Source organism: Terrapene carolina, unplaced genomic scaffold (assembly GCF_002925995.2).
Source record: "Terrapene carolina triunguis isolate 2854851 unplaced genomic scaffold, T_m_triunguis-2.0 Scaffold58, whole genome shotgun sequence".
Taxonomy (NCBI): Eukaryota; Metazoa; Chordata; order Testudines; family Emydidae; genus Terrapene; species Terrapene triunguis.
In genome coordinates this window covers 4495526-4509038 of record NW_020664409.1, presented here as the reverse complement: position 1 = coordinate 4509038, position 13513 = coordinate 4495526, and the positions used below count along the sequence as shown (strand labels likewise).

General features: G+C 41.8%; 1 protein-coding gene across 2 annotated transcripts in view; it reads right to left on the bottom strand.

Annotated features, from left to right (window-relative positions):
- PHACTR1 (phosphatase and actin regulator 1) overlaps nt 1-13513 on the bottom strand; it is a 410748-nt gene that overhangs the window by 52477 nt on the left and 344758 nt on the right. For both annotated transcript variants that reach the window (XM_026660202.2, XM_024202986.3), the window contains 2 exons: nt 5608-5816; nt 2257-2413 (listed from right to left, as the gene is read on the bottom strand). In XM_026660202.2, coding sequence (XP_026515987.1) covers nt 2257-2413; nt 5608-5816 — 366 coding nt within the window. The remainder of the gene's footprint in view (nt 1-2256; nt 2414-5607; nt 5817-13513) is intronic.

The window sequence follows — 13513 nt, the reverse complement described above, 5'->3', positions numbered from 1 at the left end:
TGAGAACATGAGGCCTAACTAAGAAATGCTCCAGTTATTATCAAAATTGGTTTACCTAGTTGAAAATCAAACTGCAGAAACACCTTGTTCCCACAGGGACATTAAATCAGTTGGAGCAGTGTTGTTTAATATATGTATTAATCATCTGGAAAGGGGAATGAGCAATGAGGTGGTAAAAGTTGCAGATGACACAAACTTATTTACATTATAGAAGTCCAGAGAGGAGTGTAAAACTTCAGAAGGACCTAACCAATCTAGGTGAATGGGCAACATGATGGCAAATGAAGTTCAATATCAACAAATTCAAAGTAATACACGTTGGGGAAGGAAAAATTAAGCCACTCAGATACCTTACAGGGCTCTAAAGTAACTGTATCAACTAAGAAAAAGGATCTGGGTGCCACTCTGGACACCTCATTGAAGACCTCAACTCAGTGTGTAGCTGCAGTCAAAAAAGAAGTTATGATGAATAAGGAGTAGGATGGAGAATAAATGTGGAAAATATTATAATACCAGGATATAATTTAATGGTGCAGCTTCGTCTGGAATACTGTGAGCAATACTGCTCACCCATCACAACAAAGATATGACAGAATTAGAGGGATTTCAGAGAACGGTGTCAAAACTGATTAGGGGCATAAAGAGAGATTGAAAAGACTGGAATTGTTTACCTTCCAAAGGAGATGAGTAAGAGGGGACATGGAATAAGTATATAAATAATGAATGAAATAGAGAAGGTACATTAGAAGCTTCTATTCTCCCTGTCTGATAACACAACAACAAAACAACATTCATTAAAATTAAATGGTGGCAAATTCCAAACCAATAAAAGGAAATATTTTTTCACACAGCATGTAATTAATCTGTGGAACTCATGACCATAGGATGTTGTTGAGGCCAAAAACATAGCAACATTCAAAAAGTGATTGGGCATAATATATTATATATAAAAACAGATTATTCTAAGTTGTAGGGGTTAATATTAATATACATTCTGGAGAGATATTTAACCACATACTTCAGGGTTTAAGCCAATCTCTAATAGGGATTATAAGGATACCTAATGCGGGGAGGCAAATAATTTTACAGCTGCTTACTGCAAGGTTTCATGTAGCTTTCTCTGAAGCATTTGGTGTGGACCATTGTCAGAAACAGGATACTGAATTAGGTGAGCCTTGGTCAGATTCAACATGGCATCCTATGTTCCTATATGCAAGTTAAGAGTCACTCGGTAGAAATAATCTGACGTGTAGCAATAACACAGGGTTCACTGAGGGAAACTCCCGAATACTGTATGTGATAAAGCAGATGTTGCATATAGATACACACTTCTCCTTCTCTTCCTGACACTTCTATTTTTAGCTCAGTATCAATTTGGATCTTTTTATGCAAATACACTATGCCAAGCTACTAAGCGAGCTGTAGAGTTGAAAATTTTCATTCATAAAGCATTACTACTGCCTACTTCTGCATAATACTGCTGCCAGATCCCACAGGCTAGTTGGAGCATTAGATTTAATATAGAAAGCACAGGTAAAAAGTGCTTGGAAAAGCACTTGAACATCTTACATATTTAGCCCAGGAATGCTAAATATTCTGAATGCAACTAATTGCTGAGAGGAAGTGAGGTAATAAATTCTATCCTTCATGTTTATCAATCACCTCTCTACCCTAGCCCACATCTATCATGGCAAAAATAAGATCAAGTGGAAAGGAATAAGATTAGAGAGATGAATGAGTCTTCAAAAGGAGAAACCCTGCTCAAGCCTGACCCACCCAAATCAGGTTGTGTGTGATAGGTACGAGTGTTACTGGATAGGAATATATTTAGCTGCTCCAAAGGTAACTCAGTCAGGAGGGGGCTTCATATCAGTCATTTAGTAACACCAATGGTTTCACAAAAGGGTATATAAAGAGGGTTCCACATGCTACAGCCAAGAATATCCCCAAAGCTGCACCTTTTCATTTGGGAGTAGAAAATGAGCACCAATGTAGAAAGCACATTTCCACGGGCCCTTCTGTAGTAAAGGACCCCTGAGGGCGAGAGGGCTGTGTATGGGAAATTATACTGAAGCAGAGGCAAAGCCTAGAGCTGTGGGTTTTCTTCAGCCTGTTGGGTGACTTCTCACATATAGAGCATTGCGAATAGAGGACCTTAAATCTCCACAGCCCAAGGATAAAAGTTGTATCTTGCAGTTCACTCTCCCAGCAACCCATTGCTTGATGGTAAACATTAGAAAAGTGTTTGGGTCTTACCTTGTTAGCTTTGTTCCAATCTGCTGCCTCAGTTCAAGTCTCTCCTCATCAGTCTGCTTTGGGAGGATGTTCTTTTCCTCCAGCTCTCGTTTGGAGGGCCTGTTGCTAAGTTTGATTGCTAAAGAATCCTGCCTGCAGATTTTCATTGCCAGAGAACCTATGGAAGAAAGAAGAGGTCTTGCCAAAGGGGATGTCAGCATTATACCATATCCTACAGCAGACAAAGAAGTAACAGTCAGGAGAGGATAAGCAGAGTGAACTAAGTTAGATTCTAGTCTACACTACAGTGGCACAGTTATGCCGCTGCAGCTGTACCATTGCAGTGCTGTAGTGTAAATGCTTCTTACATTGACGGAAGGGGTTTTTCCATCAATGTAATTAAACCGCCACCTCATGAGGCGGTAGCTAAATTGACACAAATAATTATTCCACTGATCTAGCTGCATCTACAGTGGGGGTTAGATTGACCTAAGTATGTTGAACAGAGAGTGACATTTTTCAAGCCCTGAGTGATGTACCTAGGTCAATCTAATTTTTAGGGGTAGCCTTAGATAGAATTTTTTCCAGATTTAAACCAGTTTATTAGCTTCAGTGGAGTCACTTTCAATTTACATCATTACAGGGAAGGACAGAATTTGGTCCAACAGGTAAAGAGAATAAGATGTAGATGTGACAAATGTGGGGGTGTTTATTGATAATGATTAATATTGTATCTGAATCTGCCACTAGCGTGGGGTTTCTGTGCCATATAACAGAATGGATATTTCAGCCTCAGCGTCTGACTGTGTAGCAGGGCCTGTCCACCTAGAGAAAGAGGGAGGAGGTCTTTTCTCATAGTCACCTGACAGCTTACACTTAAGGTTCACGAAGAGACAATGCCAGAGCATGTAGCCTTAATGAGTCAAGCCTGCTGTCCTTGGGCAGCACCTGAACCACTTTGAACAGTAAGGGTCAGAATAGGTATGTTTACACCGCAGCGGGGAGTGTCTCTCCCAGCCCAGGTAGACAGACTTGTGCTAGCATTCTAAAAATAGCAGTGTGGTGCTGTGGCACTAGTGGCGGCTCAGGCTAACTACTCATGTCCCTCTGGGTCTGAGCTTGGCTGGCCAGCCTGAGCTGCCACCCATTCTGCAACAGCCACACTGCTATTCTTACCGTGCTAGCTCAAGCAGAGCTAGTGCGAGTCTGTCTGTGTAGGTTGCAGTGGCACCAGTTTGGGGGGTGGGAGGGGAGGCTGGAGGGGAATGAACCTCTCTCCAAGGATTTTTCAATTGCTCAAAGTTGCATAGGTTGTGGAGCTGCGGGGCCCATGGCCTGATCACTTTTAAGCAGTGATCCCATTCTAAATCAGTATGGCTGCTGCTAGTGCAGTCTGGCTGTGTGGTTGCAATACTACTCAAATTTGGCCCGGGTGCGGAGGGGTGGCCAGCCCAATCGGTACTGTGACCGGCACATGCGAAGTCTGTTCATATACAGCAGAGTGCAGGGGAGTCTGCCGAGAACTTGACTCTTGTCAGAACCAGCTCATGTAGTGTGAGGGAGGCAGGCTCACCAGCTGAGGGAGACTTGGGGTTCCTGCAGGAGGAGGGTGGGGATGAAGAGAGACTGGAATGGGGTCCCTTGCCAAGGGGTTGGATAGAGGGACCGGAATTTGCACCTTCCAAGAAATATCTGAATTGGCGCCACTGACAGGCTGGGAGGCATGCTCCCAACTGCAGTGTAGATACACTAACTGAGAAAACCAGATTGAGAGTCCCACAGACACAGGAGGAGCAGGGCTTTGAGAGGTGGCTCTGTTCTGTTCTTGTAATTTAAGAGGAACGCCTATCTAATTTAGCTTGTAGTGAAGCATAAGATTAGATGACACTAAATATGCATGTAGGATGTTTATTATTTCAAAATCTTGTGTCTTTAATTCTTTCTTCTAAGTGCTAAATAAAAATGCTTTGTTTTAAGAAGGTTGTTGGTCAATATTGCTGGTCACACGATCCCGAAGGGAGGAAATGCAGGTGCTTGAAACCCATTCAAACCTTCAGGGTGATATACAGTTGCTGTACACAGGGTTGTGGACCCACGTTCCGGTCAAAGAGTAGAAGAATTGCGAGATTTCACCTAGAGACAGCTATGGACAAGAGGCCAAATACCGGAAGGGGGTGCACTCAGAGAGCAACCAGAAAGGGGGAAGAGGTGCAGCTAACCCTGTAACCATAGGTCTCAAATTTAGCTTAGAGTTGTCATTTTTGGGCCTGATTCTCTGCTGCCTTGCACCATGTGGAGTGGGAGTAAAATGATACCAAATGAGATGAAAGCATTTGTACAGATGTAAATTACTCTACACTGTGCAGGGTAGTGGAGAATGAGGTACATGTTTTTAGTAGTAATTACACTTCTTATTGTAGCTTAGGGTTTTGGAGTCTGATTCTGAACTCATTTATACTGGTGTAAACCAGGAGTAACTCCACAGAATTCAGCAGGGTTACCCTGGTGTAAGAGCGCTGTAAGCAAGGTCATATTCAGGCCCTTGATTTTTAAATCAGTAAGGACTAAATAATTAAGAAAAATGTGAGCAGAGTACACAGAGAGCTAAATACTGCCCACCTTACTCATATAAGTACTCAATGAGTTCAGTAAGTACGCGAGCAGAATTGCCCCCCCCGCTCCTCCCCAGTGGATACTGATCCTAACAAAAAATGGTGTACCTGTGTTATTCTGTTCTTAGCGAACATGCTGAGCTTTCTCTACGTGTATAATCCACACTGTACAAACCAGACATGCCAGTCAGTGCTGGAAGGATCTATTTTAAAAACTATCACTTGTCCATTAAACGTGGCATTTAAAATAAAGAGCACATGCCCAGCAATAATTTAGGGGCCAATTCTGACTTGGACAAAAGTTCAGGGGCCAAATATTCACACAGATTTAAATGGGAGTTTTTCCTAAACAAGGATTAAATAAAGTTGAGTCAAGGTCTCCGGATCTGGCCATACTTTAGTATTGTTTCAAAACTGCTCAGTACTGGGCTCATTCTGATCCTATTGAAGTTGTTGGTAAAATTCCCATTGCCTTCTTGACTTGATGACGACACGTTTAAAAAAAACAAACCTCTATGTAAATATTCTGACATGACTTTGTACTTATTAAGTATAAAGCACCTGATTGTCCTCTCATAATCATCAATTTTATGCTGCTGTTACTCTGTTGTAGTCAATGGAGTTTATTCTAATTTATGCCAGTGTAAGTGACAGGAAAATCAGGCCTAAGATATCCAGTTCGCTTGTGTTTCCCTTGTGTTGTGAGGATAAATAAAAAAATAAAATAAAATAAAAGGGGGAAGGGAAGGATGAGTCTTACTTGTAAATAATGAGCTATCATCATCCTCATCTTCCTCATCATCCTCTTCCTCTCTTGAGTAAAGGCAGGAAGAATCTTCATAATCAGATTCATGAGGCACATTTTCTTTATCGTCATCGCATTCGATCACAACGGTTGGCACTTGTCTCATGTCTGAAAGGCCTCCAGGTCCTGTTTTCGTGACACTGTCACCCGGGTGTAAACCAGAGCTATTGGAAAAGAAGAATTAAAAAGAGAAGTTAAGAAAATTAGAGAAAATTACTCAGCAGGAGTCAGGGCTGCTTCTCTGAAGTCAGAGCACGAGTGCCTTTCTATACTGCAGACATTTTTTAAAGAGGGAAGATGGAAGGATTATAGTTACCAACAAGAATGGGTTAAAACATGGGTTAAAACATGGTCTATGATAAATCGACCCACGAGCGCTCTCTCGTCGACTCCTGTACTGCACCGCTGAGAGGTGCAGGCAGAGTCGACGGGGGAGCGGAAGCAGTCGACTTACCGCAGTGAAGACACCGCGGTGAGTAGGTCTAAGTACGTCGACTTCAGCTACGTTATTCACGTAGCTGAAGTTGCGTAACTTAGATTGATCCCCCCCCCAGTGTAGACCAGGCATATGTTACATTAGTTAGTAAGGAATTAAAGGATAATTCCAATTTAAAAACGTGCATAACCGGAATTGAGAAAGGACCTATTATTAAGGTTGCCTGACACTTCCCATTATATGATCCTGTTTTCAGTTGCTTATAATGTTGCCAAATATTAATCATTTGGACTAAACTTTCCATGCTGGGTGTGTCTGCCTGAGGCTGAATTTCTTGGGAAAATGTTGGTGAAATTGGTTCAGTTGTTTCTGAGAATGAGTTTAGGGAAAAACATGATCGTTTGCTCATGTTAAAAAATTCTGGCAACCTTTGCATTAAAAAGCTATAAAGCCCCAACGCTTTGGAGCACATGTAGAAAAATTGGCAGGAGCTGTGGCCTGTGTGTCAGGGATGTGCCTTTTGCCATCCCTGTGAAAATCCACATAAACTGGGACAAGTTATAGGGGGGAGTTTGGGACCAGCTGGACAAGGAATCTGGGACTAGGAACCAGTGCGGGGAGAACCCAAGATTCCTGAGTCTCACCATTCCTCTGCCGTCAGCAAATATCTGTGAAATTCTCTGGCATAGTGCATGTCTCACCCCCCTCTAGGGCTGGTCCTCATGAAGAATGACAACCTGCTACTGCTATCAGTTACTCAGTTCCATTGGCAGAAGCCTGTGCAGTGTTTCTATAAGTTTCAATCCCACTGATGACTCGTGGGCATCAATATGATGCCACATGATGGATTTTTTGTTTTTCCAGTTTGCTTTTTAAAAAGCCTACGAAACTATACAGAAAAAAATATATTAAAAAGAACATTTTTAAGGTTGCAAAGTTAAGCACTTCAGCCATTAAGAAAGACCAGAATCAAGTTTGCATGAGAAATCTTAATCTGGCCTCTTGTGCATGGACATTATGAGACAGTCTGTAATTACAGGATCACATACTATTTTTTTCACAGGACCCCTGCCTCATTCAGTGCACAGGATGGACCTGCTTTGGGGATGTGCCAGAGTTGTGTAGTAAAGGAGGCTGTTGTCCCTGCGACAAATGAAGCAGAAGATGGAAGGTGTGCAGTGAATGAGGTATGGAGAGAAAGGAGGGTCTCATGGTTAAGGCAGTTGAATGCTGCTCTGGAGAACTAGATTCTATCTTGCCTCGGACAGAGATTCCTATGTGATACTGGGCAAGTCACTTAAACTTTTCACAGGTGATTACTAATTGTTTGTTTCTCATTTTCTGGGTCCCCAACTTGAGACCCCAGGGTCTGGTTTGCAGAGTGTTGAGCACTGACAGCTGTAAGTCAATGGGATCTGTACTCTGAATATATCAAATGATATTTAATGCCAAATACTCTGAAAAATCCGATCCTGGGGGTCTCAAATTGGGCCCCCAAAATTAGTGGAAACTTTTGGCCTTAATTTCTGTCTCTCAGGTCCCCATCATAAAATGGGGCTAGTACCACTTCCTAATCTCACAAGGTTTTTTTTTTGGATAATTCATAGATCTAATCTGATCTCCTCCATTACACAGGCCATAGGATTTCCATGAATTAATTTTTGATTGAATTAGGGCATATTTTTAGCAAAACATCCAATCTTAGATTCACAAGTAATTTTGAAATCAACAAAAAACTGTTGCAAAGTTAATTACCCTCACTGTTAAAACTTTGCACCTTATTTCTCGTCTGAATTTATCTATGATCAACTTCCAGCCATAGGATCTTGTAATACCTTTGTCTGCTAGACTGAAGAGCCCATTATCAAAGTTTTGTTCCAAAAGTAGGTACTTACAGACCGTGATCAAGTAACCTTATCTTTGTTAAATTAAATAGATGGAGCGCCTGAAGTCTATCACTATAAGGAATGTTTTCCAATCCTTTAATCATTCTTGTGCTCCTCTCTGAACGCTTTCCAATTTATCAACATCCTTGAACTGTGGACACCAGAACTGGACAGAGTATTCCAGTAGCAGTCAACCAGTGTCAAATACAGAGGTAATATAATCTCCTTGCTCCTACTCAATATTCCTGTTTATACATCCAAGGTGTCAGGATTCTGGGCGCAGGGAGGCAGGACTAGTGGCAGGAGCTTGAGATCCCAGAACTGAAGCTAGGGTCAGAGCCAGTATGAGGGTCAGGTCAAGCTGAGAGTCAGAGCGACAGTCAGGAATCAGGCTGATGGTCAATACCACATATCAAGGTTCATTTTGAGGTTCCAGGGGGTCAAATGGAAGTCAGAATCCAAATCAGAGCCAAGGTCAGTACCAAGCGTTCAGGAACAGAGAAGCAGGGTGGTCATGGCAGGTAGCTAGGGATCTGCATTGTTGCCTGGACACTTCCTGGTATGCCCCCTGGGCTTCTATAGGGACAAGGAGCCAATCAGGGCTCACTAAGACCCTGTCAGGCAGATCACTCGAGGTGAACCTTGTCATGGCATTGAACCTCTGTAGACTGAGAGTTGCAGGGAGTGGCCAGGTTACACTGCTGTCAAACAGCAATGTGGGGATTCAGCTGCCTGGTAGCCCTGATTTCCTGGTTCAACTCCGGCTGATCCTCACAGAAGGATCACACTACCTCTCAACTGACTAATGTTTGTGAAGCACTCGATATTACACAGTGATAAGTGCCATAGAAAAAACATGGGGAAATTAATAATTCTGTCTTCAGAGCAGAGTTTGAACAGGGTCCAGTAAACAACTGCTAGGGTCACACATTGAACAATGAGAAAACAAAATATTGAACAGCTATTCATTAAGTGAGCGCCCAGGGCCGGCTCCAGGCACCAGTGCAGCAAGCAGGTGCTTGGGGCGGCCAACGGAAAGGGACGGCACGTCCGGCTCTTTGGCGGCGGGTCCCTCAGTCCCTCTCAGAGGGAAGGACCTGCCGCTGAAAAATGAAGCGGCGGCGGTAGAGCTGCCGCCATATCGCGGCTCCCCCCACCACCACCACTTGGGGCGGCAAAAACACTGGAGCCGGCCCTGTGAGCACCCTCATCCTGTGCACTGAATGAGGCAGGGCTCCGGTGGAAAAAAATAGTATGTGGTCATGCATTTAAAAGCTCAAAGGGGAAGACTGAAGGTTGCATATACAATCTTATTTGTGAGTGCTTGACTTAACCTTAGTAATATTCTTTTAACATGGGTTTCTGTGTGTAATATATATACATCTCTCTCTCAAATTCAAGGATTGTCACTCTGAAGCCTAGGACGAAGGTGAAATATGCAAACAGCTACAAGCATGGCTGAGACCTCTTTTTGTTTAGAATATCACAAAGTTCAATCATTTCTAGGATACTCAGTCTGTTATTATCCAATTTTTAAGTTCTCAGCCATTTTGGCTGTACTAATCACACCTGTGCTGCATCCAGCTTCAGCAAGGCATATATCTACACCCTACTATCAGTCCTAGAGCACTGTGATATCCAAGCCAATTACCATCCTTACTCTACAGCTAATTTGCATGTAACGCTTTCATTAGTTGTATGGAGACTGCACTGATAGTGGATTAACTGGCCAAACTGCCACACCTATGTGACAGCATGGGCTTCCAACTTTCCCCTCGCCCCGAGAAACTTTAAATCCTTGGGAAATATAAATACAGCACAGGAATCTTTACTGAGCCAGGAGAGATTAATTAAACCATTCCAAACTTGCCAAATAACTTCGACTAACAGATGGTTTTATAATGTCTTTTGTTATTTTGGCATTTAATATCTTCTCCTCCAGGAAGAAGGTAAGTTGAAGCGAAATGTAAGTCCTGAGATTTTTTTCTTCCCCTCATTTACAATAGAACAGTACAAAAGATGAATGGGGATACATTATCTGCAGATGAGCTGTGTCTCAGATGAAATGTATGACCAAGGTTGTGCTTAATTTGTGAATGTCAGGCAAGGGGTCCTACAGGAATCAAAAAGAAATGGAAATGTGCATTAGAGCTGCCTGTCTACAAACTGACTTGGGAGTGCCAGTGGTCATTGTCTATTTTTAGAGAGCTCCTAAATGGGATGCACAGACAATTCATGTGTCTTGGTGTAATAGCCCAAAAAGCCAGACACTGAGGAGCAATTTGCTTTTACTCTCTAAATATTCAGTCCTATTTCTGCTGCCATATAGTATCTTAGGTTATGAGCTCATCACTTCCCACAAACTAATAGGTTCAAACCTGGTCATTATTACTACTGTTTAGCTCTCTTCACGTGTAGATCTCAAAGCACTTTATAAGGGAATGTAAGTATCAATGCAGGTACATTTTTACAGACAGGGAAACTGAGAATGGGAGAGTTGAAGTCCAATGTCACACAGCAGGTGAAGAGGAGAGCCAGGAAAAGAACTGAGATTTCCTAACTCCCAGCCACGTGCCCTATTCACCAGACCATATTGCCTCCCTCTACTAGGATCAGAGACTGCCAGAAAAAATCCTGGGTGTTGCAGTGGTGTTGGTGATTCAGTAGTAGGTGCTCTCCTTTCCGAAACAGTAATTGTATGAAATTAGGAGGCTCTGTGCTGTTGGAGATGCTGCTCTTCGGATGAGAAGTAAACCGGAGTTCCTGACCTTGCAATTGTTAAAGTTCTCATGCTCCTTTCCACATGAATATGGACGTTAATCCAGCTGTCCTGGCCACATTCCATTTGAGGCAACTATCAAATTTGGATATGATCCTGCAAAGCAACTGCAACTCCTTTAGAGAGTCTAGGATGTGCAGAACCACAGGAGACACTCCACAGCACCTGGAGGACTGGGCCCTTAACTATTTAAATCACCTTCCACTATGTCAGTTGGAGATGTTATTTTAACATTCTGCCCAAACCTGTTGTGTGGTGTTGATGAGGACCATTAAACAGTTGCCAAGTTCCACCCCAGAAATGACTGCATTTTCAAGGGGGGTGAACTGTTATCCCATAAAGTGCTTTGGGATTTATAGGGATAAAAGGCCCTAGAGACTATAAGTGAGTGATACTATTTGTTATAATTATGTTAGGCCTCAAAAAGATCATTTGGTAATTGCAACTTATATTACATATATTTACTGACTGGACATATCAAAGAAAGGAATTGATTTGCCTAGAGATATTCTACATTTTGTAGCACAAAGTATTAAAGATTCATGAAGAATTGGGTTGTGAATTTCTCTATTAGAATGAATTTTACATTATACTATTTTTATCCGAGAAGTAATTTTGGGATGCATCAGCTGAATTCTTCTAAGGATATATAAATGTGTTACAGTCTTAAAAAACTTTAAATTAACTTTTATTTTATTGATATGCTTTAATAATTTAAATTCAATTAACTTTTTTAAAAATCTCTCTTTTTCCGATTATCTATTATTCTGCGTAACTCTTCAGTGGCAGATATAGGAAATCCCGAAGACTCAGATCTCACATCTTAGGCCTGGTCTACACTAACACCCCAATTCGATCTAAGGTACGCAACTTCAGCTAAGTGAATAACGTAGCTGAAGTCGACATACCTTAGTTCGAACTTACCGCGGTTCAGACGCGGTCCACACGCGGCAGGCAGGCTCCCCCGTCGACTCTGCGGTACTCCTCTCGCTGAGCTGGAGTACCGCAGTCGACGGCGAGCACTTCCGGGATCGATTTATCGCGTCCCGCGATAAATCGAACCCGGAAGTTCGATTGCCAGCCGTCGAACTACCGCGGTAGTGTAGACCTGGCCTTAGAGATGATAAAGCTCAGCACAATGCTGTTCTGTAAAAAACAGTGAACGCTACACAGTAAAATCATTCAGCTCAGTTTAAAACCAGCACAGTCAGGCATAGTACAAGTTCACCAAGTAAGAGAAGAGGTGGGAGGGTAGCTCAGTCTTTATGCCCATTCAGTCTGCCTTTACCTCTCTGCTGGAGTTACCAACCAGGTGCTAATTGTGACAGAGTATTTTTTGGGGGGGAGGGGAAAAGAAGAGGGGCTGGGGCTATTCATTCCTGAGGTCCTCTGTCCATTTCAACAATTTAAGTTACCATACAGCAGTTAGATGGTAATCACAAGTTTCAATCCCTATCACACTGAGGCTTGATTTGAACTGGTGTCTTAGCAGTGGAAGATTCTCTATCTCTTTACAACTTCTCTCAGTTAATCAGTCCACCAATAATACCACTTTCTATTTTAAGCCCTATTTTTTTCCTGCTATTTTATGTATTTCTTGATTTCTGTTCCACATTATTAATTTCATTCCCTAAGTCAGCTGACAAGGTGTTGTGCACTTTTGCCCTACCTGCAGTACTGCAGTGTACTTATGAAAAACAATCAAGAACACAAGTAATTCTACTGTGTATAGATTTCCTCTTCGTTGGTAGGAAATACTCACTGTCATGTGGTCTACAACAAAATTATTTGTAAAGGCTGTTGGGCTAGTAGTAGTATTATGTACTGAACAATTACACTATTAAATGTTTCATATAATCAGTTTTAAAAGCTGTTTCAGATTTTATTGCTTTGGTTGTTTAGCGATCAAGACCATGGCTATGCGGGCACTTGTTTTCAAAAAGAATTTATCTTAACATGTAAATTACAGTGCTGCTATTAAGAAAAGATTTTCATAAGAAGTCAGAAATTTAAGGATTATATAGACAACTACTGATATTCTTGTTACTCAAGAGTGTACTCTAAATAGAACAGCGGAAATCACTCCTGTAAAAATCTAGTGGGATAAAACATATCCCCACAACCGATCACCTCTTCTTCTTTGATAACAGAATGAAGAGTTACCAGAAAAGATTCTATCAAAATGTTGTCAGATCAATAGTATATTGTTTTGTTGCTTATCAATTAAACTAAAAATAGAAACACTTCAGATTACTGTACATTCATTAATATAATACTACGCTGGGATGAGCATGGGGAAGGTATTAGACAAAAGTAGTTCTCTTGAAAAGTCTTACAGACTGAAATGCATTCGATAAGAATTACAAGACATCTGCTAGGTAGGTCTAATATGATTTCATTTATCAATTTGAAGTCTGAGGGAACTGGATGTATAAAGGCAATTGGTTACAGAAACTCTGATACAGAGGTTTTCACTTTTGATGTCATTTGTTCAAATCTATCCCAGGGCAGGGCATTGGTAACTGGAAGTCATTACCATCTGATAGCAGTTTAGTATCCTATAAGAAATAAGTTGTGGTCTGATCCCAGTTGTGAGTTTACAAGAGTACTGTATGCATCATGATTGACATTAATTGGCAGCCTCATCAGAGAGACTGATTGGGCGCATGGCTGGAGATTAGACTAGCATGTCATGCCAAGAAGCTGCCCCTCCAAGTCAACGTTAAGCAAGGACACAAACTATATGTCAGAAAAGCCATA